We start from the raw sequence: 27439 nt of genomic DNA, 5'->3' as shown, positions 1-27439 counted from the left end.
GGGACTCTCCGTCACTTCCTGTCCTAAAGGGGTGCTGGCGTTGAAGGGAAAGGAAGGGTCTGTAACCAGGAGAGGTTGCTCCCCTCCACAACCAGGAATCGCGGCTGCTCCTGTCGAGCCAGTCGCTAGCGGTGGAACCCGCTGGCAAAGCAGGCATCTCCATCCCCCTCTCGTGGCAGGTCCACAGAGAAGATAACAGCCTTCTACTGCAGCCAGTTACCCCCTGAGGAGTCCAGTTGCCAGGGCCCACCCACCAGCACCGAACGAAAAACCAGGCCGAACTCACCAGCTCATTCCGCACCCAAGAGATCCTGGCCTGGAGGCTGGAGCCCGGAGCACTGTCCCTTTGGCTGCTTGTCCCATGCACTCCTAGGGCCTCCTGGCGCTCCCTTGCCGCCAGAGGGCCAAGCATGTGGGGGGTGCTGAGCACTTTGGGCAGTGGGGGCAGCCCCTTGAAAAGAGACCCCACTTCCTCCATCCAGCAGCGTTCGGCCATCGGGGTGCCTGGGGCTGGCCTGGGGTGTCTGGGAAACCTCTGGTAGTGTCTCCCTGAAACAGGTTCATGCGCCAAAGGGTCCTATCGCAGATGTGGACTATGGCTGGCACCCCTGGCCTTTTGCGCAGGGGGTTGCTCCCCCTCTCCCAGACATTCCCCCCCAGTTTTTCTCCTTTAATCCTGCCTGACCACCCCCTCCTTCTGGCCAAGGAGAATTGAGGTTGGTGGCACACGTCTTTCCTAGCAGCTCTCACATGAGCCCTGGGGATGCTGCCGGGAATGGGAGATGAGACAGGGAGGGAGATCCTGAGATGGGACCAAGGGGGGGAGCATGGCTGGGGCTACAGGGAGAAACCAGGCGTCTGTTGCGTTTGATAGGGGATTGCAAAGGAGAAGGCTCTTGCGCCACCAATCGTGGGTAGGGCCGGAGGAGTCCCGCCGGGAGAGGGAGGAGGGGACGGAAGGACAAGCCGGCGATTGAGCACCGTTTCCCAGCACCGACGGGGCAGTTGAAGGGACCCTCCTTACCAAGCGAGCGGGAGGGTGCTACCGAGCGGTGCTCCTGCTCCCCTGAGCCAGCGGGAAAGCTGAAGTGCCGATTCCCTTAATCTCTGTCCCACGGAGCTGCTGAGCCCAGTCTGGGTCTGCAGTGCAGGGAGCAGGTCTGGGCGCTGACTGGCAACTGGTAATAAATGTGCCAGGCTCCCACGCATCCAGTGGAGCTGTGGGCTCAAAGTTCGCAGACGAAGCAGCCCGTCCCCACACCCTTTGGCACACAGCTGCCCGGCTTGCCTCTTCCAGCAACTCCCTCAATCACCAGAGCGGAAATTCCCAGGGGAAAGGCCGCACGCCCTGGGCCGGAAACCCCATTGCCTGTTCCTGGGACCCCCAATCTGTACGAAGGGGGCACTCAACCTGCACCGCATGCTTCTCAGAGAGCGCAGGTGGGGCTGCTTAGAGCGGCTTTGCTGGGGTTCAGGCAGGGGACGGCTTGGCTGCCCTCCGGCTCAGAGGAGCACGACGCAGGCCCCTGCCCGCTGGGGAGCTGGAGTCCCGCTGCAGGGGCCCATGCTGGACCCCGGAGGGGAAACCAAGGTGCGGTTGCCCAGCTCGGTGCTGATGTCGCCCGCGGCGCCCTACGCTCCCTCCCCCCGAGAGGTGGAGGAGCAGGGCAGCGGATCCGTTACCTGCCGGCCGGCCCGTGACTCGGCTGGGTGCAGCTGGGCTGCGTGGCAATAGGCTGGAGCACTTCCCACAGGCGGGGTGGGGGGAAACTGAGGCACAGAGTGGGGAAGCGAGCGGCTCAGGGGCGCACAAGGAGTAAGCGCTGCAAATAGAGCTCAGGATCCCCCTCCCCCGGCCGGGGCTGGAGCCCAGGAGTCCTGGTTCCCGGACCCCGAACCCCCAGATTACGGAGGGGGCGGGGCTGAACGAGAGGGCGGGGCTATTTGTGAGGGGCGGGGCGCTCCGCGGGCGGGGCTGGGAGTCACGTGGCTGATCCAAGATGGCGGCGTCCAGGGCGGTAGGTGGCGGGGGACTGTCCGCGCACCCCGGCCCCCCCCCCGCCCCGGTAGAGCGTTCCCGGGGGGGGGGGCAGGTTCCCGCCCGCTCCCCATAACCTCCCCCCGGGGTCCCCAGCGCCTGGGTCCCGCCCCCATAACCCCCCCCCGGGGTCCCCAGCGCCTGGGTCCCGCCCCCATAGCCCCCCCCGGGGTCCCCAGCGCCTGGGTCCCGCCCCCATAGCCCCCCCCGGGGTCCCCAGCGCCTGGGTCCCGCCCCCATAGCCCCCCCGGGGTCCCCAGCGCCTGGGTCCCGCCCCCATAGCCCCCCCCGGGGTCCCCAGCGCCTGGGTCCCGCCCCCATAGCCCCCCCCGGGGTCCCCAGCGCCTGGGTCCCGCCCCCATAGCCCCCCCCGGGGTCCCCAGCGCCTGGGTCCCGCCCCCATAGCCCCCCCCGGGGTCCCCAGCGCCTGGGTCCCGCCCCCATAGCCCCCCCGGGGTCCCCAGCGCCTGGGTCCCGCCCCCATAGCCCCCCCCGGGGTCCCCAGCGCCTGGGGGGCTCCTCGGAGCGAACCACTCCGCCTGAGTCCCCGGTCCAAGCGCACCACAAACCCTGTGCCGGCTCGTGGCCCGGGACCCTCCTGCTCTCGCCGCCTCTGGCTCTGCTGGGGCCTGGAAACGTCCTGGGGCAGTTTCCGCGTTGCCCCGGGGGCGCGTGCTGCAGGGGGCCCGACCCTGCCTAGCTAAGCATAGGCGCCCAGTGGGAGGCTGCCTCGCTCGTGGGTGGGCGACTGGCTGTGGGACGGTGCCATTCGGGTGCGAGGCTGCTCAAAAGCATCCCCAGAATCAGAGGGTGACCCCAGCGTTGGGGTCAGGTGAGCAGCAAAAGGTCGTGAAAAGGACCCATGGTAGCATAGTGTAGAGAAGGCCCCAGAAGCTGGATCTGGGATGGGCCCGTGGTCCCTGTGACCTCAAATACCAGACCGAATGTCCAGGTTTTGCTGGTGCCGTGCGGCAGCTTTCGGGTCCACAGGCCTCGTTGTCAGAGCCGGGCCTCGGGAAGCAGATCCCAGCGTTGGCAGCCAGCGACCTTCTCCGTGCTCGCCTGGCATCAATGTCATGTCGGTTTCTAGTCAGTGTCACTGCAAGAGCCATTGTTGTTGGCTGGTCGTGTTGCCGTGTTGTGTGGACTGTACCTGGAGGGCCTCCTGCAAACCCAACCTTTGTTTAAAATTGCCTCCTTTGGAATCACTTATAAAAATGGCTTTTTAGGAGCTCTCCCCCCCCCCATCCCCCTCAATATTTTTGGGGCCAAATATCACCTTGACAGTTTCCCTTTGAAACAGCAGCTGTTTTCCAGCCCAGAGGGGGCTGCGTTTCGCTGGTGAGTGACGTGCGTCCACGGAGGCTGAGAAACATTCTGGCGTCCTTTGCTAGGAAGGGTAGGCTCAGGGAGAAGGGTTTTAACGAATTGGATTTGGAATGTGAAATCCCTCGGCGGGAAGAGGGAGCTGAGAGCGCTGGCCAGTAGATGTCACTAGATCTCTTTGGGACAAGTTCAGGAGCATCCCGGATCAGGACCTGGTGCTTTTCATCTCTGGGTCAAAGTGTTGAATTCAGCCCTGGTCGGTAGTGACCTAAAGCACTGATTTGATGGTCTTGATGTTAAATTAGTTGTATGTGAAGACTTAATGCATGGGTGAGCTGTGTCTCCTTGCACTGATGGTAGCAAACAAGCCTTGATTGTGCTGTGAAGGACGCTTTAGCCTTGAAAAACCTCCCCATGATTTCAGGATCAAGCCCCTGTTCTTTTGACATTAACTTCCTCAGGTGAAGAAGTGGATTCTTGGCCAAAGTCTTTGCAGCCTAGTTAATTTTTGCAATTACCTATAAAACCTTAACCCGCCAGGTGAAAAAGGCAAAGAATAAAGGAAAGGAGTTCTGTATTTGAGAACTACATGGGTTTCTCAGGAGTGCTAACCTCAAGCATTTAAAAAAATCACAAGGCAAGCCCTCCAAAGATTGGGAGATTGGCTTAAGAAACATGGCATTTAAAATCATCAGTTTGGAGTTCCTCTGATTAACCTGCTGGGTTTTTCTGAGTCTCTAGGGTATGCTCAGGCCAGAGGGTTTTTTTTTTGAAAATGAAAGCTGAGATTTTCATGACTTCAGGAGTTGGGACATTAAGACAAACAGCACATATCGCGAATCGTGATAAAACCATGAGAGTTGGCCACACTGGTGAGTGGGGGGGTGGGTGTGCAAGGCTAGTGGTGGGGCGAAGATGGAGCACATGGGGCCAGTCGCTCCTGCTGCTGGTCTGTCACTGCAGCCCCCGCTGTGTGCCGGCTCTCGGCCTGCAGGGCCCCCCCGTCCCGTTTCTGGCCAGCACACTACATGCTATGAACTGCAGTGGCTGGTGTGTCATCTCTGCTGCCCACCCATCGACCCTTTACGTGCTCCCCCTCTTGCTGTCCTCACCCTCCTTTGCCACTCCCCCCAGCCCCGCTGCTCGTCCATCTCCCTCGCCCAGCGGGTGCATCCCGCTCCCGGCGCTGTGGGGAGAACCAGCCCCTGGCTGGAGCGCTCAGCTCACCAACAGCCTGGCTGTCAGGCTCCTTCCTTCCCCCACTGCCTCTGGCTGGGCTGGTGCCCTGGGAAAGCCAAGTCCCTCCGGCCTGGGGCACTGGCCAGGAGGAGCCAAGCCCTGCATATGCCAAAGCCCTGCACAGCGCTGGCACAGGGAAGCCTCTCCACCTCTCAGCTAAGCTCTGGAGTTGGGGGGGGGGAAGCGATTTCCAGCCTGTTCATGCCCCCCGTGCAGGCTCCACAGCAGCTCCCCAGGCAGGGACTTAGCCCCTTCTTCACCTGCCTCCTCCTACCGTGGGTCCTGTCCCAGGGAGCGTGGGGCTGCTCTGTTCCCTTGGCATCCTCCCCTGCTGAGCCACCTCTCTGGCCCCCCTGCAGTCAGGTTCCCTGGCCCCTGGTGCATAATGCAGCCTTAGGGCTTAACCCTTCCTGCCCACTTGGTAGCCAGGGGACAGGAGGCGGCTGGGTTATGTCAGTGGCCAGCGGTAGTCTGGAGGTGTTAGCTGCCTTTCTGACACTGTGCGGGCAGGAAGGGACCAGCTGCTTCCAGTGGGGGGAGGGAGAGGGAGAGAAGAGATAGGTTCTGCAAAGACAGAGGCCAGGTGATGTGTGTGTGACACCCCTCCCCATGTGAACCCTAAAGCCTTAAGGTAAATAAAGACTCCAGCTACGCAGTATTTCTTTTTAACAGGGGTTCAGTCCACTTGGTGTTAGTTTGAACGTTTATCCTGCGTAGTTCTGACCGATTACCATTGACGTTGCTTGAATACGAGTGATTTTACCAGGTGTCCTGTGTTCAGCACAGGGAAATATGGTCACCCCGCCCGTCAGACGCAATTTCCCAGCTGCCTGGGTGTATTTAAGCTCTTGGCTTCCCTTTTTTCCCCTCCTCCCTTTCTTGCTAATCATGTTGCAAAACCAACCCCATTAGACCTTCCATTTGTGGCTCCAGCACAGGAGATACCCAGAGGAGGGCAGAGTTGCTCTGCTGCTGTGTGGTTAGGTGTTTCTCGGCAAGGGCCGGAACAAAGATCTCTTTGTGGTCACCTGCTTCCTCAACTCGGGCCAGCTGCTCGGATCTGTAGCCGCACCAAAGCATCTCCAGCGGGAGAGTTTAAGGTGCTTTGGCTGTAGCCAGCACTGCTGTAATTGCGTCTCTCCTGTAGACAGATGCTTCAAGCTTAAGAAAACCTGTAAATGTAGCTTCTGGTTCTGCAGCTAATGAGTGAAGCTGTGAGGTGGGTAAGTCTCCTTGTAGGGAAATAGACACAGCCTGGGGAAGGGATTTGCTCAAGATTTGGCAGCAGTTGGAAATCCGGCTGGGGATAGGACTGAGCTTTCTTGACTCATGATTATCCTCTTTATACACAAGGGAAACTGAGGCACAGAGAGGGAAAAGTGGGAGAACTGAGAAAGAAACCCAGGAGTCCTCAATCCTAGTCCCCCCTGTCAGTGCAGTGGGATCGATCATACAGGATGTAGCCAGCAGACGGAGTCTATTGTGTGGCTAGAGCAAAATCACCCTGGGAGAGGCTCCTGTGTGCCTCCACCTGTCAGCGCACGTGAGGCTCTGACCCCTTGGGAGCAGAGAGGCTACATTTAACCTCTAACCAGCAGAGCCCTCTCGGAGGTGGGGGTTGGGGAGGAATTGGGTTGCTTCCATTAGCAGAGGGTTCTCTTTGTATTATGGTGTTTGCATTGACAGCCCCCAACTCCCTGGCCTTAAAAATATGATTGACTCTCTGGGAGTTCCCATGATTAACCGTGTGTCTTGCAGCTCCAGCAATGCAGGGCTTTCCCCCACCTTCTGTGCGTCCGTCGTCCGTACAGCAGTGCCACCTCCCCAGACCCTCTAAAGGGTGGCATCCTTCAGTACCTCTGTAACTGGTTCTATGACATCGAATACCTCGTCGGCTGGAGCACAAAGCTTCGCTACAGAAACCTGCGAAGGAAGAACGCGTACGTACAGCCCACATCTCCAGTGTTCCCCAGCTGAGAAGGGAGAGGCGGGGGGGTTGGAGAGGGATGGCTGGAACTTGATCCAGCAGCTGACTTCTTGGAAAAGAGAAACCTCTGAAACTTCCCCTTCTGAGCAGCTGATGACTGTAAATGTGATGGTTATGGAAGTCAAGAACTGCTGGGTACCTACGGGGAGACATGCACAACCAACCGCTCATGGGAAATCTAAAGCGGAGCTAGGTGGGAATTTTTAAATTTTTTGGGGGGTGAAAAATGCTGATTTTTCAAAACCGAAGCTGTTTGCGGGAAAGGGTCAGTTTTGATGAATTTCCCAGCAGACAAAAATGCTGGAAAAACCTTTTTAAATGGCAAGTTTCATTTTTTTTTCTTTTGGAAGCAACTTTTTGGTCTAGAAATGTAACTTAATTGATACTAAAAGAAAAGTAAAAAGGACAAACTTGAAGCAAATGTCTCCGAAGTAAGAGAACATTTCTACCGAGTCAAACGGCATTTTTGTGTTCCGTTTGTCTGCTCACAAAAGTACTGGCAATTTTGCCCTTTTGTCGTGATTCTGTACGAGAAAATTTTTCCAGATCTTGAAAATTCTTGAAAACCGTTCCTGCCTGGCTCTATTGTAAAGAAGAGCTTAGCCCTTCTGTGGCACTTCTCCTCAGGAGAGTTCCAAGCTCAAAGGTGCAGCTGTCACGACCGGGTTGTGGGCAGCCAGACCTAGTAGTTGGAGCCAGCGTCTGCAGTCACGAGTCAGGAACCAGGGTCAGAGGCAGGAGACAAACTGGAGGTCGGGAACTACAAGTCAGGTGCCAGGCGCTGAGCTGGGTCGGGATGTCAGGCAGGGGGAGGGTTGGAGTGTGGCTGCTTCTGTGAACCTTGTGGGCCCGGGTTCAAGACCCATGATGCAGGGGACTTGCATCTGAGCTGCAGAGCCTTTAAAATCTGGCTTCGTCTGCACCCAAGGACTAGAAGCTGTTACCAGCTGATGGCGTGGTCAGTGGGTTTTCTGGGTCTCTGTCCGCTTCCTAGCGGCTCACAAGAGTCATTAAGTCTCAGGGTTGCTCTGGTCCTGGCATAGTGTATGGGAGAGAAGCTGCCCTGGGTGTTGGGACTTCGTTCTCCAGTGGTTTTTAACTTCAGGGTGGTTATTTGAATCCAAACCTTATTGTTTGTTGTTACGGTAGCACTGGGAGCCCAGTCGTGGATCAGGACCCTGCTGTGCCAGGCACTGCACAAACACAGAGCAAAAAAACTGTCCATGCTCCTCTTATCCAATTTACATGCTCTGGACCCGCACGGATGGAAATGAACAGGCTCCGGGTGTATATTTCTGGGCAAAATTTCTAGTAGATCGTAACCTCTTTGGAGCAGGGTCTGCGTGTGTACAGCTCTGAGCGCGCCAGGGGCCTGCTCTGGGTCCGAGGTTAAATAATAATAATAATGAATATTCCTTGACATGCACCATTTTCATGTTGAAAAATGTTGTGATCCTTCCCCCTCCGCCCTCCTTTTGCCAGGTACTACGGTCACACCAAGGAGATCTACGGAGACAATGTTGCAGCAGCCTACTTTGTCCTGTCCAACAGGGGAAGAGTGAGGTATTGACGCTCTCGGCCAAGCCCTGGGGACGTGGGTCTGGCCGGGGAATCCCCTTGGCAAAGTCCCGGTTCCTGGTGCGGGGTCTCCTTGGTGCCTCGCTGTGACTCACCCCCGGCTCAGTTCTCCTAATGCTGGCGTTTCTCCTTCCAGGTTTCAAGGCCAGGAGACCTGGTTCTGTGCGGACCGGCGGGGGAAGTACAGCTCTGATTTCCTACAGCTCCGGGACGTGCCCGTGGTGGCCATCGACCTCTCTGGCTCTGTGTTGAGCTACGACGGGCTGGATAACCTAGGTGAGAAATGGATGGACTTTGACGGAGGACATTTGTCTGGGGGATCTTTGGCGCAGCTGGGGGTGCTATGAAGCACAGAAACACTTGGGCTCACGAGTGGCTTTTCTTATGGAGGGGGCAGTGCAGCCTAGTGGATAGAGCCCCGGACTGGGACTCAGGAGTTCTGGGTTCTGTTCCCAGCTCTGCTGCTGTGCAGGCCCCACCTCTGTGCCTCCGTTTCCCCATCTGTAAAATGGGGATCGTGATCCCAACCTCCTCTGCAAAGAGCTTTGAGATCAAAGGATGAAGCTAGGGGTGATAAGTTTTGCTGATTTCTCTCATCCCTGAGCTCTTGAACATCCCCAGGAGTCCTCCAAGGAGTGAACGCTTCTCAGGCCACATACATGTAACCTGTGGAACTCACTGCTGCAGGATATCATTGGAAGAACTAGATTAGTACATTTGAGAAAAGATAAGACATTTACTGTAACAGCAGCGGCAATGCTTTTCTCCTATGAGAATCCCAGGGTGCTATCATTATTAATTTATTTGACAGTAGTGCCTAGGCACCCCCGCCAGGGCCCCATGGTGCTAGACGCTGTACAAACACAAAGATGGTCTCTGCCCCATAGAGCATACGGTCTAATTTGTAGAGTGCTTCCGGAGACGATGGATAGGTGGAGGCAGAGACTGTCCCTTGTCTTTACGGCTGGTGCTGTAAGGGGCACACAGCGCTGTTCAAACGGCTGCCGTTTTTCAGGGAAGCGATGGTACAAATACAAAGCAAGACAGGCTGGGTGATTTGGGGACGTACCAATCTATTTATCTGCTGACGTGATGCCCAGCGTGACGCCGGGGCCACAAGGGCTAATGCCATCCTGGGCTGCAAAAACAGGGGAATCTCCCGTCGGAGCAGAGAGGGTATTTCCCCTCTGTGTCTGGCCCTGGCGCGACCGTGGCTGGGACCTGGCGTCCAGTTCTGGTGCCCACCAGTCAGGAAGGAGGTGGATCGATGGGAGAGGGGTCAGCGAAGAGGCCAGGAATGGATTTTTCACAGGGAGGGTAATTTACTAAAGCAGTTTCCCAAGTTGGGGCGGGGGGGGGGTGGATTCTCCAGCCCTGGCCATTGTGAAATCAAGGGGGTGTGTTTGTCTAACAGCTCAGCCGTTCTCTGGCCTGTGGCACACAGACAGTCAGACCAGCTGATCACATGCTCTCGTACAATCTGTTTGTCCATTTCAGCATGGCAATTTCTGAGCTGTTGAAATACACCTTGGCCTTTACCTTCCTGCTTCTTGTGCCTTTTAATATGTGGTACCCTGCCCTGGCTGGGAGCCCGTCAGAGGCAGTAATGTAGCAGGCTCCTCCCCAGGCTCACAATGGAGAGATCGTGTTCTTAATGGACAAGATGAAGCCAAGGAAGGTGGAGGCCGAGGATCTGGGTAAAATCTCATGCTGAGGGCAGTTCCAGTGGCTGTGTTGGAGGGTTGTGTACCTTCCTGTGAGATCCTTCGTAATGCCATCCTGGCTGCTTCTAATGCACGGCTGGAGGGATGGCGTGTCCATTTCCTGGCAGTCAGAAGCAGCTGCTATCTCAGGCAATGATTTGATGAACCTAATCCATATGTCTGCATTAAACTGAAATAATCAGATGTGTCCAAAGACATACAGCTGCCACCTGTTGAGACCAGATCTCGGGTTACACAGAGATCTATTGTCCAGTGTTTAGCTGTCAGTTTGGGTCTGATCTTGTTGAGGATTCATTATTGTCAGCTCAGGATTTTAGTGCGAGTCTGGCAAGATTTGGTGGTGTCCTTAAAGCCCCAGCGCCTGGAGTCCTGTGATTACATGAGCCCCTCAGGGTATGTCCACACTGCGAAGGAGAACCTGTGGTGCTGAATCTCAGAGCCTGGGCCGACTGACTCAGGCTCTCGCTGCGGGGCTAAAAACAGCACAGCAAACCTGGAAAACATGCCGCAGATCTGGGCTCCCGGCAGCATGTCAGGTATTAAGCCAGACTGCCCTCTTTTTGAGAGGTTTGCCCCCTTGCCCACCTGGTATTGGGACAAAACCAGATGTGGTTTTGGCCAGCATTGGCCGGGGGACTTGGTACTAAAAGCATCCAGAGGGCAGGGCGAGTGGCTGTTCTAGACACAGGGCAGAGTGGCCGCGGGCCATACCTAGGACCTCTCCTGGTTGCAGTGGTGCTAAGCCACCTGGTAACCAGCAGTTTGTCGTGTAGAGTAAAGGTCAGTGGCTCTTCGTTTCCCCGTCTGGAGTTAGACGAGCTGGTTCCCCTTGTAACGGAAAGCACAGCATGCTGGGCCGAAGTCAGCCCTGTGGTGACTTGCCGAGGCTTGAACCGGAGAGCAGCGTGACCCTTTATCTGCAGTTATTTTCCTCGTTTTCTCCGCCGTTAGACAAAGGGGAGGCAGGAGGAGGCCGCCCCTTCTCCTTAGGCTGATGCAGCCCCTAATTTCTGGGGGTCAGTTCCTGACCTGGCTGCGAGTCTTCGATTATTGGAGCCAGGTTTGGGTGGCCTCTGGTTGCAGGAGGTTTGGGTCTTTTCTGGGCTTGGATTTTCTCCGCCCCTTGGCTTGCTTCTTGTTCTTGGACGCAGCCGCCCAGCCTGATTCCCAGTCGCCCCGCGCCGTGTGTAGTTGCAGCAGAATGGCGCAGAGGGGTGGCATTTCACCCCACTTTGTGCTGATGGCAGGTGATGGGGGAACTAGGCGCATCACTGGCACCGTCTCTGAGCATCCCTCAGCTGAGCTCAGGAACAGGCCAGTCCTTACAGCCGCTGGCTCGTCTCATAGTCTTTGCATCACCGGGGTCGTGGTTGCTGCGCGGTTCCACGCGTCTCACGTGACTAGACTCTGCAGAACTTGTTTCATTTTATCATTTTGATGGAGAAGGTTGATGGTTATTTTTAAGCATGTTTAATTTTTTTAAATGGATGTAAATATTCACTGTTGTGGGAAACTCTGGGGAGGTCAGACAAAGTGGGAGTCAGACAATGGTTACTGAATGGCAGGAGATGCTGAGATTCAAGTTAAAGCTTTAAAACCATTAAATCACAAATTGGCAGCATCACGTGTCAAAACAGACGAAGTAATTAGCCTTAAATCAAACGCTCGTGCAGTATTTTTCGTACTTTGCCTAGCTCCACATGTTGATTACCATCACTGGAAATCGGCATTCGCTGCCATGTACTGATCAAAACCGAGTTCTTCCGACGCTAGATAGAACCCAGTCTCCCGGCTCACACCTCTCTGTGCCACTCCTAAAAATGAGGGTTTGGTATTTATTACCCTGGAGCTTGTATTTCATCCGCCAGGTGAGGAGACCCTGCCTCTGATCAGAGTTGGGGGAGGAGAGAGAACAAGTCGGGGCTCTCCTCGTGGATGTTGAATATCTGGCCATGTTGTAGCTCGCAGAGGTTATTTTTCAGGTTGCCAGTAGCAGGCAGATGGATCTTTGAGGCCTGTGTTGCTCACGTGTGTTGCGTCAAGTTACGATTCCCCACCTCCTCTGCCACCCTTGGCCAGCGTTTCTTCGCCTGGGTGCGTAAGGAAGGGAGCATCCAGTCCAACCTCCTGCACATTGCAGGCCACAGACCTTCACCCACTCCTGCAACAGACCTGTAATCTCTGGCTGAGGAAGGGAAACCCGCCAGGGTCTCCGCTGAGCCTCCGCTGTGGTGGTGGTGGTGATGGTGGGGATTCCTTCCTGACCCCAAATCTGGCGATCAGTTAGACCTGGAGCATGTGGGTGAGACCCACCAGCCAGACACCTGGGGAAGAATTCCCTGTAGTAGCTCAGAGCCCTCCCTGTCTAGTGCCCCATCTCTGGCCGTCGGAGATATCTGCAGCTAGGCACCAGAGTGCACGTTCAGGCGACAGATAAAAGGGCCGGGTTTCCAGAGGGGCTGAGCACCTGCTGTTGCCGGGACGTCACGTGGGTGTGGAAACAACCTGGCACCCTCCTGAAGATGGGTGCTGGGCAAGAGGTAGGTTGGTAAGCGCCACTCCTGTGGGAGGAGGCAAAATTTAAGTTCCAGGGGGTCACCTCAGAATCTCTCCCTCCGGGCAGGCAATGAGATTGGGGCCGGAGGGGGAGGGCTGGCTGGCTGGCTGCCACCAGGTTTGGGTTCCACAGCTCCACCCTCCTTTCCCTTTCCGCACCTGCAGTGAAGCTGACGGCGCTGAGGTCCCTGGACCTGAGCCGCTGTCCCCACGTTGACGACTGGACCCTAAGCCGGCTGCATGTCTTCAAGGACAGCCTGGAGGAGCTCTCGCTGGCTGGGTGCCCCCAGGTCACGGATCGGGGGCTGGCTTGCCTCCACCAGCTCGAGTGAGTGGAAATGCTGGGAAGCGTGGCGCAGTGCTCAGAGCGCGGGGTGGGGAATCGGGACATTTGGGTTCAGAGGCTGGCTTTAGGACAGAGTGGAGATTTAGGGTTTAGAGCAGAGGGAATTGGGGGTTGGGTGGGGTATATCCATCTCCTGAAGAAGAGTGATGCCTAGTGGTTAGATTCTTTTCTGAGCTCTAGGAGGGGAGTGGGGTCTAGTGGTTAGTGCAGCAGGCTGGGACTCAGGGCTCCTGAGTTCTCTCCCCAGCTTTGGAAGGGAAGTGGGGCCTAGTTATTAAAGCGCGGGGAGGGAGGGTAGGGTAGGGTGGCTGGAAGTCAGGACTCCTGGGTTCTCTCCCCAGCTCTGGAAAGGGAGTGGAGCCTAGTGGTTAGAGTGGGGGGGGGCTGGATCTCCCTCAGCTCTGGGAAGGGAGTAGGATCTAGTGGTTAGAGGAGCCAGAACTCCTGGGTTCAGTTCTGGGCTCCAGGTCTAATGGTTAGAGCAGGGGAGAGTCAGAACTCCTGGGGGCTATCCCTCACTTTCACTATCTCTCTGTGCCTCAGTTTCTCCCTCTGTGAGTGAGGGCCTGTTAACATCTGCCTGTGGGGGGAGCTGTGCGGCCCGGCTAATCAGCCATAAAGGGCTTTGAGCCGCTCGGGTGAGCGTGCTCAGGAAAAGCCCAGGAGCATGATGGTTAGTCCTGCTCCGCCCCTCAGACGGCGCTGCTGCGCCAGCCAGGGGATCCGCCCTGAATCGCGCTCCCGGAAAACCCCCCGGCAGCTCTCGGCCATGAGCATCGCCAGGAACGCTGCCACGCAGGCCCGTCGACCTCCGCTGGAGCGGATGAGTCACCGCTGGGTGTGGTGCAGGCAGATCCCGGCCCCTTTCCTTCCTCCTCGGCAGGATGGCAGGGGCCTCCTCTCGGGCGTGTGCCGCGAAGGTGGGTGGCTGCTCCCCAGGTGCCCCTGGCTGGGGAGAACGGTGTGTTCTGCCCACGTGGGAGCTAACGCGAGGTGCCGTTCCAGCGAGGGCCAGGCAGTGTTAATAGGGCTCGGGGAAACCTGCTCGGTCTTCACCTAACGGGTGTGAAAACAACGCGTGCCCCGGCTCCCCGCAGATTGTACCGGTGCCCACCTCTTCCACCCAAGACACAGCAGTTCACTTCCACAGTGCCTCTCCTGATGGGAGTGGTGCTTTTGCGGACACCAACCTTCGCCCCAAGAGATCAAAGCACTTTCCAAACCCCCATCAGTCTCCCCATTCACCCGGCGAAGAAACTGAGGCATGAGCAGGGAGTAGCAAGTTGCTTGAGTCTGTGCTATCTGGAAGTAGAACCCAAGTGTCCGGGCCACATTTCTCCTGCTCTAACCACTAGACCCGGCTCCTTCCCCTGTGGCCAAAGGATCAGGGCCAGGCTTTTAAAGGTGCGCTGGTGCCTGTCTCCCAAGGGAGCGGATTCCCATTGCATTTCCAGTGAGAGTGAGGAGCTGAAAGACTTTCAAAATCCAGCCTTGGACTCACTCTCTCTTCCATTGTGTTAAGTGTCCTTTGAGGGGAGGCCATGGGTTTATGGGCCTGTTAGAAGAAGGCCAGCGGGGCTTGGCGAGAGGGTGGGGGCATCAGGGGCTGGGTGGGAGAAGGATCTGCCTCTGGTCCCAGCTCCGGGGGGGAACCTTTCTAGATGAGTCACTTTCCAGTGGTCCGGGGGCCTTGAGTCCGTTGCAGCATTACCCTAGCCACAAGACTGCTAATTGCTCTGTGTTTCGTTGTTATCTCTTTTCCCCGTCACCTCCCCAGGCATCTGCGGCGCCTCGACCTCTCGCACCTGCCCTCGGTACCCACCCCGGGGCTGATCCAGATCTTGGTGGAGGAGATGCTGCCCCAGTGCGAGGTGGTGGGGCTGGCCCCGGATTCTGGCGCCCAGATGAGCAGGGACGGAAGGGAGGAGCCCGGCGTCCCCAGCGGAGCCAGGAGAGCTGGTGAAATCCCTGCCTGACACCTGGCTCCTCTGCCCCCAGCTTTTCCTGACACTGATGGAAGAGGGCGGGAAGCTGCGCTCCCTTCAGCATCCTCCGATCACGAACAGCGAAGGACATCAGCGTGGCGGTACATTTGTGGGTGTGGCTGGGCTGTCCTGGGCGATCCGTGCCCCCCGGCTTTGGTCTCACGGAGGACGGGGCTCGCAATCGGCTGAACCATGCTGTGAGCATTAAAGGCCTCTCCCTGTGCCACTCTTGCGTCCTTGTTTGCGGGGAGAGGCCCGAGCGACAGCAGAACTTGGGGATTCCCAAGAGACGGAGATGCAAGCGCCCGGGAGGCAAGGGGCCTTTCCAGCGCAGCGTGCTGGTTTGGTTTGGGTGGCACTGGGGCCGACCGGGAGCCTGGAACGGCTCAAAGGGACCTGGGAGAAGGGAAGATTTTTCGCTTTGGGCCGAGAAAGTTCTCGGAGCACAACCGTGTGGCGTGTTCCCGACGCTGCACCGGGCAGGAAACAGCAGGAAAGAAACGTCCCCCTTCTCAGGCCATCTTCATCCTGGGAAGCCACAACCCTCTTTTCCCCTCCCGGTTCAGGTCGGTTTGCGGGCGTGTGTGCGAGGTGGGAGGGCGGAGAGCTGGACGTGCCTCAGGATTCCTAGTTGGAGCCGGACGCTCCCGCGTCGTCTCCTCTCCCACCCACAGGCCTGGCTCAACGCTCCCTCCCAGCCTGCCTCATGTTCCTCCTCCAGCCGCTCTGCCACCAGTGGGACTTGCGCTGGCTGGGGGGGTCCCAGGATGTGGGACAGGTCAGAGCTTTTATTGGACGCGCTTCGGAGCCTCCCGTCAACCTGGAAGGGACCCAAAGAAGAGCTCCATGTTCGCTTCAAAGCACGTCCAACACAAGACCTCCCCTCCCCTCCGTGTCCCTCCAGCTCGGATCTCTGGTGCCCGTCGCACGGGCGTTTCATGCCACTGGCAGGACGGCACCTGGGTAGAAGCGTCTCTCGCCTGCCCCGCCAGGTGGCCAGGCCGCGCGCCAGCTGCAGTGGGTGACGAATGATCTGGCCACGTGACTCTCTGCCTCTCAGGGAGGCCATTAGCCGTGGGGAAGCTTCCCTTCCCTGCTAGCTTTTGTCTCCAGGCGTCAGCTGCCCAGCGGAGCCTCTGCCCGAGAAGTCTGCTGTGTGTGGGGATATGTCGGGGGCCTGGCGCCCGTGTGCTGAGCTTGGCACAGGAGCCGAGCCCGTAGCAGGCTGGGTTTGTGTTTTGAAAGCCCTTGGGCATTTTTGCATCTGGTGGTTTGGGGTCTGAGTGGAGGAGCCTGGCCAGCAGCTCGCCCCCAGGGGAAAGGGGCTGTCACGTTCCTACCCCTCGCGTGAGGCCATGAGACCGTGTATCTCGTTGTGTGGCAGTGTCTGGGGGCGCCCGACACCAGAGCCTCTGAGCCTCACCAGTACGACTGACCCACAGCCCCCTCATGAGACAGGCGAGGGGCAGCCCTGGGCCCAGCAAGGAGTGATTTGTTCATAATCATAGAGTCCATTCTTGAGCAGGGTACAGAACCCAGGAGTCCTGGCTCCCAGCCCCCCCGCTCTAATCACTAGTTTCCACTGCCCTCCCACAGCCAGGGATGGAACCCAGGAGTCCTGGCCCCTCGCCCCTTCCCCCCCCCCCGCTCTAACCACGAGACCTATTTCCCCCTCCCCCAAGCCAGGAATAGAACCCAGGAGTCCTGCTGCTCGGCCCCCCTGCCCTAACCAGCAAAGCCAGAAATAGGCCTCGCTGGCTCCGGCAGAGTGGAAATGCTGACAGGCTGTTCATTTTTAGCAGCAGGTCCGTGGTTCAAACTCTGTTATCACCTCCGCTTGCCTGCCCGGGCGTGACCCAGGCCGGGAGCAAACGCTGCCCCCCGGGTGCCCCAGCCAGAGGCCTTGTAGCTCCCTGCCAGCTTCCGAATCCCGGGGCATTGGGGGATTTTGGTTGCTCCATTTCGGGTGTCGGTGGGGGAGGTGAAAGCCCAGCCTGCCCCCGGCCAGTGAGCTCTTGTTTTCTTGGCAGGAGGTCGGGATGAGGCAGGTGGTTTTGGGACTGATCCTGCCTCAGTTTGGCTGCTGGGGGCTGGACAGGGAAGCTTGGGCTTCTCTGCGTTAGAAAGAAGGGGCGTTTTTCCTGCGGGGTGTCGGCTGCGTTGCGGTGACCAGGCTGGGAGGCCCTGGGGTAGCCGGTCTCACCTCACTGCCACGGGGGGAAATGGGCCACCAGGTTGTCCCCCCCTGGACTGTAGAACCAGTTGGACCTGCTGTGTCACGCGGGTCGCTGCATTCCCCCGGGGCCCCTCCAGCAGGACGTGTGTGTAGCTGAGGCGTGTCTCTCTTCTCCCTCCTGTTGGTCCCAAGGCTCTGGATTTGAAGCCCTCAAGGGATGGAGAACAGGCTGGCTCAGACCCATGGTCCAGCTGGCTCAGGGTGCTGTCTCTGACTGTGGCCAGCACTGGCTGCTTCAGAGGGAATGAACAGAACAGGACAATTATCGAGTGATCCATCCCCTGCCGTCTAGTCCCAGCTTGGGGCAGTCAGAGGTTTAGGGACACCCAGAGCATGGGGTTGCATCACTGACCATCTTGGCTAATAGCCATTCATGGACCTGTCCTCCAGGGACTGATCTCATTCTGTTTTGAACCCAGTTCTACTTCACAACATCCCCTGGCAAGGAGTTCCACAGGTTGTCTGTGCATCAGGTGAAGTCCTTCCGTTTGCTTTCATCCTGCCATCTGTTCATTTCCCTGGGTGACCTCCGGTGGGGGTGTTAGGCAAAGGGGTAAGTAACACATCCCTACTCGCTTTCTCTGTGCCCTTTGTGATTTCATAGCCCTTTCCCCCACCCCCCTCAAGGCTGTGGCGCCACTTAATATGCTTCAGCGGCACGGCTGCAGTGTAGACGCTCACTGCAGCACGAGGAGGGCTCTCCTAGCCCTGGCGTTAATCTATCTGCCCCCGACCTCGTGCTGGCCGCACAAGGTCTCGTGGGGTGCGAGCGATGGGCCTGGCTCGACCGGGCTGCTCCGTGTTTACCAGCCTGGAGTCGTCGCTTTCCCAAGTGGTCGTCCTCCAGCCACGTGGGCTTTTCAAAGGGCGGGTTCTGAGCCTCCAGCCGGGGGCCTGGGGGGGTCGTGGGCAGCAGGTATCACAGGCCAGGGGAGGCTAAGCCTCCCCTAACTCAGCTGTGGCCCCACCCACGCTGCCCCTCCCCTGAAGGTGGTGGGGGCTCGGGCTGGCCGGTGTGGCTCAGGTGGGCTGGACAGGGCTCCTCTGGCCAGGGGTGGGGTGGGTACTTGGATTGAAGGGGTGGAGCGGGGGGGCCTTGCCTCCCTGAAGGGGGGGTTCACCCACCGCCCCTGGGGAGGATGTTGTGCAAAGACCGGGGCGGAGCCTGGTGCTGTTTGCCAATCCCCATGATTCTCCCGGCGGTGGGAACCTCGCGCTGGCTGACGTGGGGGGGGAGATTGAGGCACCAGCTTTTGCACCATAAGCTGCGCAAGCCGGAAACCGTCTGAATGTTGTAAACGCCTGGATCCCCCCGACGGCTGGTCCCTGGGGCTCCTAGCGACAAGCGGGGGATCCTATGAGCAGCTAGGCCAGCTCAAGAGGTCCCTGTATGTGATGTAACCGTCCCCCTCTTCCCCTTCTCATAGCAGCTGTGTCTGTTTTCCTCCACCCCCGTGAGAAATAAATGTCGTCGTGTGGCTGGGCCCTGTCGTCAGGCATCTGCCACGATCTTGCTTCCCAGGATCCCCCTGGACCTGCTCCTTGGTGGGTGCCGATTGCACGTGGCCATGGGGTGCTGGGCAGTGGGGGCAGGAGCCGCTTTGTAGCGTGGGCCTAGGGGACCAGACAGCAAATGTGACAAATCAGGATGGGGGTGGGGGGTAATAGGAAAAAGACCCCAAAATCGGGACCCTACATGGGGGGCTCAGCGGTAGCCGATTGGATCAACTCCACTGTTGCTCTGAGCCCTGGATGCGCACAGGCTGGGGGCTGGTTTCCCCTGCTCTGCGCCCCCCCCCAGCCTTTCATCCCAGCAAGGATGTGCCCGGGCTCTGCTATCCTCTGCTCGAGTCCTGGGCAAGTCCTCACCTAGCTCCCTGCCTCAGTTTCCCCACAGGACAATGATCCTTCTCCTCCTGCGCTACGAGCTCCCAGCTGGGCCAAAGGCCGGGGCCGGCTCTGTCCTGCTGCTCCCCTTTGGTAGGACGGGTGGCAGGGCCCTAGGCTGGGTTTTGACCCCGAGAAGGGAGCGGGGCTGGAGGCAGGAAACCGTCAGGAACTTGGCCGTTGCTTTGACACGGGAGGGCCCAGGCGCCACACGGATGGAGGCTGGGCAAGAACCCGCAGGCGCCAGGGGAAGGAGCCGGGAGCTGCCCCCGCCCCGTCCTGGGGGAGATTCTCCCAGCTCCCTGGGTGGCCAAACCTGAATCTCTCCCCACCCCCACGCGGTGCGAACGCCCCCTGCCTGGCGCTGGGGAAACATGTCCAGACAAAGGGGTGGCAGGTGATGGCCACGGACCTGCCCAGATGGGGGGGGCTGAGAGCCATTGACCCAAACAGCAAACCCTGGATGTGATGGAAACCAGGCCAGGGGGTGGGGGGCAGCCCCCCCCAGTCCCAGCTAGGGTGACCAGACAGCAAGTGTGAAAAATGGGGATGGGGGTGGAGGGTAAGAGGCGTTTATATAAGACAAAGCCTCAAATATCGGGCCTGTCCCTATAAAATCGGGACATCTGGTCACCCCAGTCCCAGCCCCCCAGGCTGGGTCTTCGGACGCTCTGCAGAGCCGGCTGGGGATGGGGCATTTCCTGCAGAGCCCGGAGCCGATTCAGCTTTATGAATATTTGATGGCCGATGAAATCTCTGAAAGGCCCCACCCTTCCCTCTGTCTTGTGTGTGGGCAGGGCCGCCCGGGTATTTCGGGACTGGTGCTTTGCTTTGCCTTTTCCTTCTCACCGGCGGAGGGGGCCAGGGGTGGTTTGTATGCTCCGGGTTTAGGATGTGACTCAGAGGTGGGTGAGTGTCGCTCAGAACCAGCAAGAGGAGCTGAATTGCCTGGAGGTGAGAGCGGGGCGGGGGATTGGGGGCTGAAGCAATCCTGCTGGGGGGGGTGGCCCAGGGTGCTGGCTTGGAGCTCCTTGGGGCGGAGCCCCCCAGCCCCTGGTGGGCAATTGCAGGGTGGGACAAGGTCGGACCGGCTGGGAGTTCAGACACATCTTCCCGGGAAGCCAGGATGGATTTTTCAGGCAGGATCCCGGGCCGGGGCTGCCTGCCTGGGAAGGAGAGAGATGCCATCAATAAACCCAGAGGGAAACTGAGGCCAGGCCTTTGCCCCTCTCCCTGAGCTCCCAGTGGCCTTTGGGGAGGGCAGAAATAAACCCCTTTCCCAGCCCCCTCCCCCTTGCAGATCTGGCACTCGCATGGTGCCGGGGATGTGTCCTGTCCTGTCCCAGGCTGGGGAGAGCGGGCTGCAGGCTGGTTGTGCTTTGAGAGACGGGGAGGAGCTACCTCCCCGGGCAGCACCCCAAAGCTTTCCTTTGAATTCCCCCCAACCTGGAGCTGAGCAGGCCGGCTTGGGTTAGCCCTGCTCCCGGGGGGGCTGAGATCTGGTCCCTGACCCCCCCAGGGCTGCTCTGCCAGTGCCCCTCACTCCCAACCCACTCCCATGGGTGCTATTTGGGGGGGCGGGCGGGTTCCTCCCCCCAGTTTCAGACAGCAGCTCAGCTGCTGCATGTCCTACCCCCCGCAGAGCTCTCACCTGCCCTGGGTATGGCCTGTGAGTTCCCAGGGGAGGGGGGCTGGTCCCAGGCCTGCCCCGGGGCAGGGAGTCAGGAGCTTGTTTCCAGAGCCAGAGAGGAGAGAGAAAAGGCTGAGGATTAAATTCAGGTTCTGGAAGCCTGTAAAACAGGAATCCCTGGTGGCGGGGGGGAGGGGACAGGACAGAAGAAATCCAGCTAAGTCCCCTGAGCCAAGGTTACATTCAGAAAAGGGGGGATTTGGGGGCATCGGTGAAAAGAAGGGGCCGAACCCCAGGGCTGGGTGAGCCGTGTGTAGGGCGGTTCCCACTCTGCCTGTGATACTGACGTGGCCCCATCACCGGCGTGTCTGAGCTCCTCACAAGGTCTGACCGATTTCCCCGCCCGGCCCCTCGCGGAGGTCGGGCAGGGCTGTTAGGCCCATTGTACAGATGGGGCACTGAGGCACACACAGTAGAGGTCAGATTTTTCTAAGGTGAGAGTTTCAGAAGCTCCTGGGTTAACTGCTTTGTAAACCCCGCAAGACGCCCAGCTCATCTTTGGGCGCTTGCAAACCTTTCAGCCTCTGTCCCTGTCGGCGGGCCGGAGGTCAGAGAGGAAGTCCGGGGTGGGGGGAGAACCCAGGTCTCTCTGGGCCAGCAGACCAGCCGCACTCTCTGCCGCAGGCTGCAAAAACTAGAGGCCTCTGATGGGAGCAGCAACCCCCAGGCGGCCAGTTCTCAGCCCCCCAGCGAACAGTCCCAGGGGAGTGAGGAGGAGGTCACTTAACCCCCCAGGGGTGGCAGGTTCTGGAGTGGGTGACCAGGGATGGGTCACTTGGTGATTCCCTGTCCTGTTTGGTCCCTTGGGGGCACTTGGCCCTGGCCACTGTCAGCAGCTGGATGTCCCTTTGCTCTGACCCAGGCTGGCCGCTCTCATTCCCTGGCACCATCCGTGTGCTCAGCACCGGTCAGAATGTGCCAGAAAAGATAGCCCAGAGCCAATGCATATAAAATGAGTAGCCCCCTGCACCCCCGACCCGATTCTCTCTGCCCTAGCAGGTCCCACCAGCTTGGCTTGACTGTGCTCCGCCGGCGAACAAGTTGATCCCAAAGCCACCCAGATTTGTGACTTGGGCAATGATGTGGCCCTGGCTCGCCGGGGATGAGGCCAAGGGACCCCCAGCCCCACAGGGGCTGTGATGCTGACCGGAAGCTCCCAGGCAGATCTTTGCAGCCGGCTGCTGATCTCGGATTGTCTCTTCGCAGAGACCAGACTCGGGCCGTCACTAGCCCAGCGAGGGGAATGGCTGCCCCAAGCGTGGGGGAAACCCTGTGTTGAGTCGCGCAAGGTACCGTGGAGCGAACGAATTGCACCTGTATCTCCTCTCCGCAATGGCTCCCACCCACAGGCTGCCGGTCCTGGCTGGGGCGGAGACCCGTCTCTGTCTGTCCCGGGCTGCCCAGCCCCTGCCTGTGCCATTATTCCCGGCTCCCCCAGAGCCACTGGTGACCAGCTGGGTCCTCTTAAGCAAGCGTATTTTATCCATAAGGTAAAAACACGAGAGAGAAAACCAAACAGAGACCCCCCCACCCCAGCCCCCACTTCCACAAAGGCTCTGGTCAGTGTCCTTCCCTAAGGCCTGCCCCCCATCCAGTCATTTGCTGGATCAGAACAAAGCCCAGAGCCTGGTTCACACACGCCCACCCCCGGTCCCTGGAGACTCCAGTGGGAATCAGAGCTGCCAGTTGTTCCGGGGGGGCTCTATAGGGCTGATAGCAGGAGGAATCCCTCTGCCCCCCCTCCCCCATTTCACCCTAGCCCAACCACAGCTGCATTGCAACGCGCCGGCCCTCCAGGGGTTACGCATCATCCAGGAAGCTCTGTGGTGGTTCTGTCGATCCCAGGAGTAGCCGGAAGAAAAGCTCGCACGAGGCAAATCACTAACCAGAGCCAGGAAAACGAGCCAGGTTAGACGGCGCAGGAGGAGAGGAGCCAGGGCTGGGGCTGGTGTTGCCTTGACGAAGCTGCTAATTGCCCTGAGGTGCCCGCTGTGGGGAAAGCAAAGGGGTGGCCAATGTGGCACAAACCTCCTCTCCCAGCAGAGATGCAGGTGCTGGGCCAGGGGCTACAGGCTGGCAGCCGACCGGCGCTCTGGTCACACAGGGATGGCACGGCCGGGGCTGCTGACTCAGGCTACGGGGCTCACCAGGGCCATGTAGCTGGAGTCCAGGCTCTGGGACCCCCCCCCCAAGCCGGAATCAGCAGCACCAGTTGTGTAGACAGACCCACCCACAGGCACTAGCGCGCCCCCCCTGAGAATCCCTGCTCTCGGCTCCCAGGCAGGCTGGGGGCTGGCTGCCCGGCCTGCTGAGAAGGCAGGGAAAAGCCCAGGGAGGCGAAAGTGAGCAGGGCTCCGGCCAGGGAGCTCACGGCCCCATGGGAAGGGGGGGGCTGATGGCCACTCACTCGAAGTGCTGCCCGGGGACTTGCTCCTGTCCTATAAGCAGGATCTGGAGGATGCTGGAAGCTGCCCGGGGGCTGTTGAGTGTGCCGGGCACGGCCAGTTGGCAGCATCTGCCCTTGGGGCCAGCACATTAGGTCTGTGGTAATAACAACCTATAGCTAATTAATCACTCGTAACTAGTTTGCTGATAACCAATTAATCTGAAGTCAATTGGTGACAATGTTCCCGGTGATGCTCTCGCACTAAACTGTGGCTGAGTCAGTGGCGAGTGGCCTGGCTCAGCCCCGGGTGCCAGCAGGTGCCCGTCCCCACAGGGCTGGGCCACCCTGCAGCCGCTCTGACTTTCCCGGGGTTCTGGGCCGGTTACACTCTTAGTCCCCTGATCGTGGGTCATTCGGGCCCGTGGCTTGTTCCTCTGTGGTGCCCGCATTGGCTATTCCTGGGATCCCGCTTCCCCGGCAGCTTTGCATGGGCTCAGCCCTGGGTTCGTCAGGTCCTCTCGGCCTGGGTGTATTTGCTAGTCACTCTTGCGGGTGCTCTGTGGCTAAGAGCGCTCGGCCTCTCCGCCACCAGCCGTGCAGGTGAGCTGGGGTGACGCTTGGTGAAAGCCTCCTCAGGAACCTTAGTGTGGGGGGGAGTCTTGCCCTCAGCCCAGCCTGGAAACCTTCCCTGGGCTCTTGCCAGGGTGAGCAATCCCAGCTCGTCTCCAGCACTGCTCAGCAGCATTGGTCCCATTGTACAGATGGGAAAACTGAGGCCCTTAATATACCATAGAATATAAGACTGGCCCTACTGGGTCAGACCAAAGGTCCATCCAACCCAGTATCCTGTCTTCTGCCAGGTGCCCCAGAGGGAATGAACAGAACAAGGAATCACCAAGTGATCCATTCCCAGCTCCCGGCAAACAGAGGGTTGGGACACCATCCCTGCCCATCCTGCCTAATAGCCATTGATGGACCTATCCTCCATTAATTTATCTAGTTCTTTTTTGAACCCTGTTATAGTCTTGGCCTTCACAACATCCTCTGGCAAGGAGTCCCACAGGTTTACTGTGCGTTGTGTGAAGAAATACTTCCTTTGGTTTGTTTTAAACCTGCTGCCTATTCATTTCATTGGGTGACCCCTAGTTCTGGTGTTATGAGAAGGAGTAAACAACGCTTCCTTATCTACTTTCTCCACACCACTCATGATTTTATAGACCTCAATCATATCTTCCCTTAGTTGTCTCTTTTCCAAGCTGATAAGTCCCAGTCTGATTAATCTCTCCTCATACAGCAGCCGTTCCAGACCCCTCCTCATTTTTGTTGCCCTTTTCTGAATGTTTTCTAATTCCAATCTATCTTTTTTGAGATGGGGCGACCACATCCACATGCAGTGTTCAAGCTGTGGGCGTCCCGTGGATTGATATAGAGGCGATATATTTTCTGTCCTATTATCTGTCCCTTTCTTAATGGTTCCCAGCATCCTGTTCACTTTTTTGGCTGCCGCTGCACATTGAGTGGATGTTTTCAGAGAACTCTCCGCAGTGACTCCAAGATCGCTCTCGAGTGGTAACAGCTAATTCGGACCCATCATTTTATATGTGTAGCTGGGATTACGGTTTCCAATGTGCATCACTTTGCATTTATCAACAATGAATTTCATCTGCCATTTTGTTGCCCAGTCCCCCAGTTTTGTAAGATCCTTTTGTAGCTCTTCACAGCCTGCTTTGGACTTAACTATCTTGAGTAGTTTTGTATCATCTGCAAATTTTGCCACCTCACTGTTTACCCCTTTTTCATTTATGAACATGTTGAATAGGGCTGGTCCCAGTACAGACCCCTGGGGGACACCACTATTTACCTCTCTCCGTTCTGAAAACTATTTATTTCTTTTAACCAGTTACCAAGCCATGAGAGGACCTTCCCTCTTATCCCATGGCAGCTTACTCTGCATAAGAGCCTTTGGTGAGGGACCTTGTCAAAGGCTTTCTGAAAATCTAAATACATTATCTCCACTGGATCCCTTTGGCCCACATGCTTGTTGACCCCCTCAAAGAATTCTAGTAGATTGGTGAGGCATGATTTCCCTTTCCTAAAACCATGTTGACTCTACCTCAGCAAATTATGCTCATCTTTGTGTCTGACAATATTGTCCTTTATTATAAGAACAATCCATTAACCACCCTCTCTGTGACGCAGGCTCCGTGATGGCAGAGGACCATGAAGGGGACCAAGCTGCTGACGGTGGCCTTGGCCCTGCTGACGCTGCTGGCCCTGAAGGCCTATATGGACTGGAGCTTGGAGCAGCCCGAGCACCTGCCCCCCCCTGAGCCCACCTGGCACCCCAGCCCCCCCCGGCTCACCAAGCCGCTGGGGGACGATCCGGCGGGGCTGCTGCTCCGTCTCAACGCTTCGCTACAGCTGCTGCGCCACAGTGTCCCCGAGGCGGACGCCTACTGGAACCGCCAGCAGCACGGGCTCTTCCGGGCGCTGGAGGGGGGGCCGGCCAACAGCACGTGGGGCTGCGGGGACGGGCTGGCCGCGGCGGCCACGATCAGGGACTTCGCCTCGTACCCGGAGCAGCACCGGCGCTTCGTGCTGCATGCTGAGTGCCGCAACTTCCCACTGCTGGTGAACCAGCCCCACAAGTGCGCCGGCAACAGGACCTTCCTGCTGCTGGCCATCAAGTCAGTGCCGGGCAACTTCGCCGCCCGCCAGGCCGTGCGGGAGACCTGGGGCCGGGAGGGGGAGCACGGGGGGCAGCCGGTGCGCACAATCTTCCTGATGGGCGCGGCCCACGGCCAGCACCAGCCCGACCTGCGGCGCCTGATCGCCTACGAGAGCCAGGCCTACGGCGACGTCCTGGTGTGGGACTTCGAGGACACGTTCTTCAACCTGACCCTCAAGGACTTCCTCTTCCTGGGCTGGGCGCTGGCGCACTGCCCCGACGCCCGCTTCGTGCTCAAGGGCGACGACGACGTTTTCATCAACACGCCGCGGGTGCTGACCTACCTGGGGGCGCTGGACACGCGTCGGGCCCAGACGCTCTACACCGGGCAGGTCATGGCCAACGCCTCCCCCTTCCGCCAGGCCAGCAGCAAGTACTACATCCCTGAGTCCTTCTACGCGGGGCCGTACCCGGCCTACGCCGGCGGGGGCGGCTACATCTTCTCGGGCCGCCTGGCCCCAGCCCTCTTCCTGCTGGCTCAGCACGTGGCCTTCTACCCCATCGACGACGTCTACACCGGGCTCTGCTTCCAGGGGCTGGGGGTGCGGGCCGAGGCCCACCCCGAATTCCAGACCTTCGACATCGCTGAGAAAGACCGGGCCGACCCCTGCGCGCACCGGCAGCTGCTCCTGGTGCATCGGCGCAGGCCGCAGCAGACCATGCAGCTGTGGCGGCAGCTTCGCGACCCCCAGCTGAAATGCTGATGGGGGGGCTGAGCGCTGGCGCTTGCTGCAGGGGCCCCAGCCTCAGGCGAAGCTGGCCCCGGTGTGGCGGGGGCTCCGGCAGGGCTGGAGGCGGCTGCCCGTGCTGGGGGGCAGGACAAGAGAACGGGCCAAGTGGAAACGTAGCCCCGGCTCTCTGCCGTCAGACCCGCAAATTCCCTCCCGCTGCATTTAACCAGCCCCCCAGCTGCGAGCTGGGCCATGGACCTGGGCGGGAGCTGTGTGCGCCTGGGGGCGGGGGGCACTGCTCCGTGCAGCTGGCTGTCGTCCCGGATGGGCCATTAAAGAGTGTCTGGCAGGACTGTGGTCTTGTTGCTTGGCACGGGTGCAAATCGAGTGGCGCTTCCCCGCCCCAACCCGGCTCTGTGCAATTCCCCGTCTTCCGAGTGCAGCAGACCTGGGTGTGGAGGGAACCCAGGGCTGCGGGTCGGGAGCGAGGGGCATGGGCAGAGCTAGCAGGGGGCTGTGGGTCGGGAGTGAGGGGCACTGGAAGGGCTGGGGGGGAGCCCAGGGCCGGGCTAGCAGGGGCTGCAGGTCAGGAGTGAGGGGCACCGGCAGAGCTGGGGCGGGGATGGAACTTGTGGCTGCAGGGGCAGGTCTGGCTGCTGGCCCCTGGTGTGAACTAGTCTCACGGAGCCCCAGCCCGGCGCTTGGGCACAGGGGAAACTTTCCCCTTGCGCCCTGGCTTTGTCAGCTGCGCCCCAATGCTAGCACCCCCTGGAGGCTGCCCCTGGTGGTTACACTCTGTCCACCTCTCGCTGAGGGCAGCTGTGACGAAGCGGGACTGTTCTTAATGTTTCCTCTGAATATTGTGGGGGTGCCTCAGTTTCCCCTAGGCTGTTCTTAAGTCTCTAGGTGGTGGGATCTCTAAGGTGTAGAGTTTCAGTTTGGGGCTGGCTGGGGACATGGAGTGAAGTGCAGACGGGGTTGTCTGGCTCACTGCCCCCCAAATGGACCCAGCTGAGGGGTCCTGTTCTCTGCACCTACAAGCTCTGTGTTAGACCATGTTCC

The 27439-nt window shown here is 58.9% G+C and overlaps 2 protein-coding genes across 10 annotated transcripts; both read left to right on the top strand.

Moving 5' to 3' along the window:
* The first annotated feature begins 1949 nt into the window (after window positions 1-1949).
* DMAC2 (distal membrane arm assembly component 2) lies at window positions 1950-15002 on the top strand. 4 transcript variants are annotated; one of them, XM_043501718.1, is made up of 6 exons: window positions 1950-2018; window positions 6362-6543; window positions 8073-8153; window positions 8305-8444; window positions 12614-12776; window positions 14572-15002. In XM_043501718.1, the coding sequence occupies exons 1-6, from the start codon at window positions 2001-2003 to the stop codon at window positions 14768-14770; spliced, it is 783 nt and encodes a 260-aa protein (XP_043357653.1). In that variant the 5' UTR covers window positions 1950-2000; the 3' UTR covers window positions 14771-15002. The 4 variants fall into 4 exon arrangements, with proteins under 4 accessions (XP_043357653.1, XP_043357655.1, XP_043357652.1 ...); XM_043501717.1 differs by lacking the exon at window positions 1950-2018 and adding an exon at window positions 5791-5826; XM_043501720.1 differs by lacking the exon at window positions 8073-8153.
* A 438-nt stretch (window positions 15003-15440) lies between these two features.
* Window positions 15441-26726, top strand: B3GNT8 (UDP-GlcNAc:betaGal beta-1,3-N-acetylglucosaminyltransferase 8). 6 transcript variants are annotated; one of them, XM_043501714.1, is made up of 5 exons: window positions 15441-15557; window positions 17406-17568; window positions 18443-18564; window positions 21592-21881; window positions 25178-26726. In XM_043501714.1, exon 5 carries the CDS (start codon window positions 25199-25201, stop codon window positions 26408-26410), a length of 1212 nt encoding a protein of 403 aa, XP_043357649.1. In that variant the 5' UTR covers window positions 15441-15557; window positions 17406-17568; window positions 18443-18564; window positions 21592-21881; window positions 25178-25198; the 3' UTR covers window positions 26411-26726. The 6 variants fall into 6 exon arrangements, with proteins under 6 accessions (XP_043357649.1, XP_038237694.1, XP_038237696.1 ...); XM_038381766.2 differs by lacking the exons at window positions 15441-15557; window positions 18443-18564 and adding an exon at window positions 15926-16008 and having other exon boundaries at window positions 17435-17568; XM_038381768.2 differs by lacking the exons at window positions 15441-15557; window positions 17406-17568; window positions 18443-18564 and adding an exon at window positions 18571-19856.
* Window positions 26727-27439: the final 713 nt, after the last annotated feature.

This window comes from Dermochelys coriacea, chromosome 23, assembly GCF_009764565.3.
Source record: "Dermochelys coriacea isolate rDerCor1 chromosome 23, rDerCor1.pri.v4, whole genome shotgun sequence".
NCBI lineage: Eukaryota > Metazoa > Chordata > Testudines > Dermochelyidae > Dermochelys > Dermochelys coriacea.
Note: the sequence above shows the minus strand (reverse complement) of the source record. Positions and strands in the feature narration are given on the sequence as shown.

Coding starts and splice junctions, on each gene's coding strand:
- B3GNT8 (XM_043501714.1), top strand. CDS start 25,199: ATGAAGGGGACCAAGCTGCTGACGGTGGCCTTGGCCCTGCTGACGCTG.
- DMAC2 (XM_043501717.1), top strand. CDS start 5,806: ATGAGTGAAGCTGTGAGGTGG. Junction 8,154..8,304: donor TCCAACAGGGGAAGAGTGAG/GTATTGACGCTC, acceptor TTCTCCTTCCAG/GTTTCAAGGCCAGGAGACCT. Junction 8,445..12,613: donor CGACGGGCTGGATAACCTAG/GTGAGAAATGGA, acceptor CCGCACCTGCAG/TGAAGCTGACGGCGCTGAGG.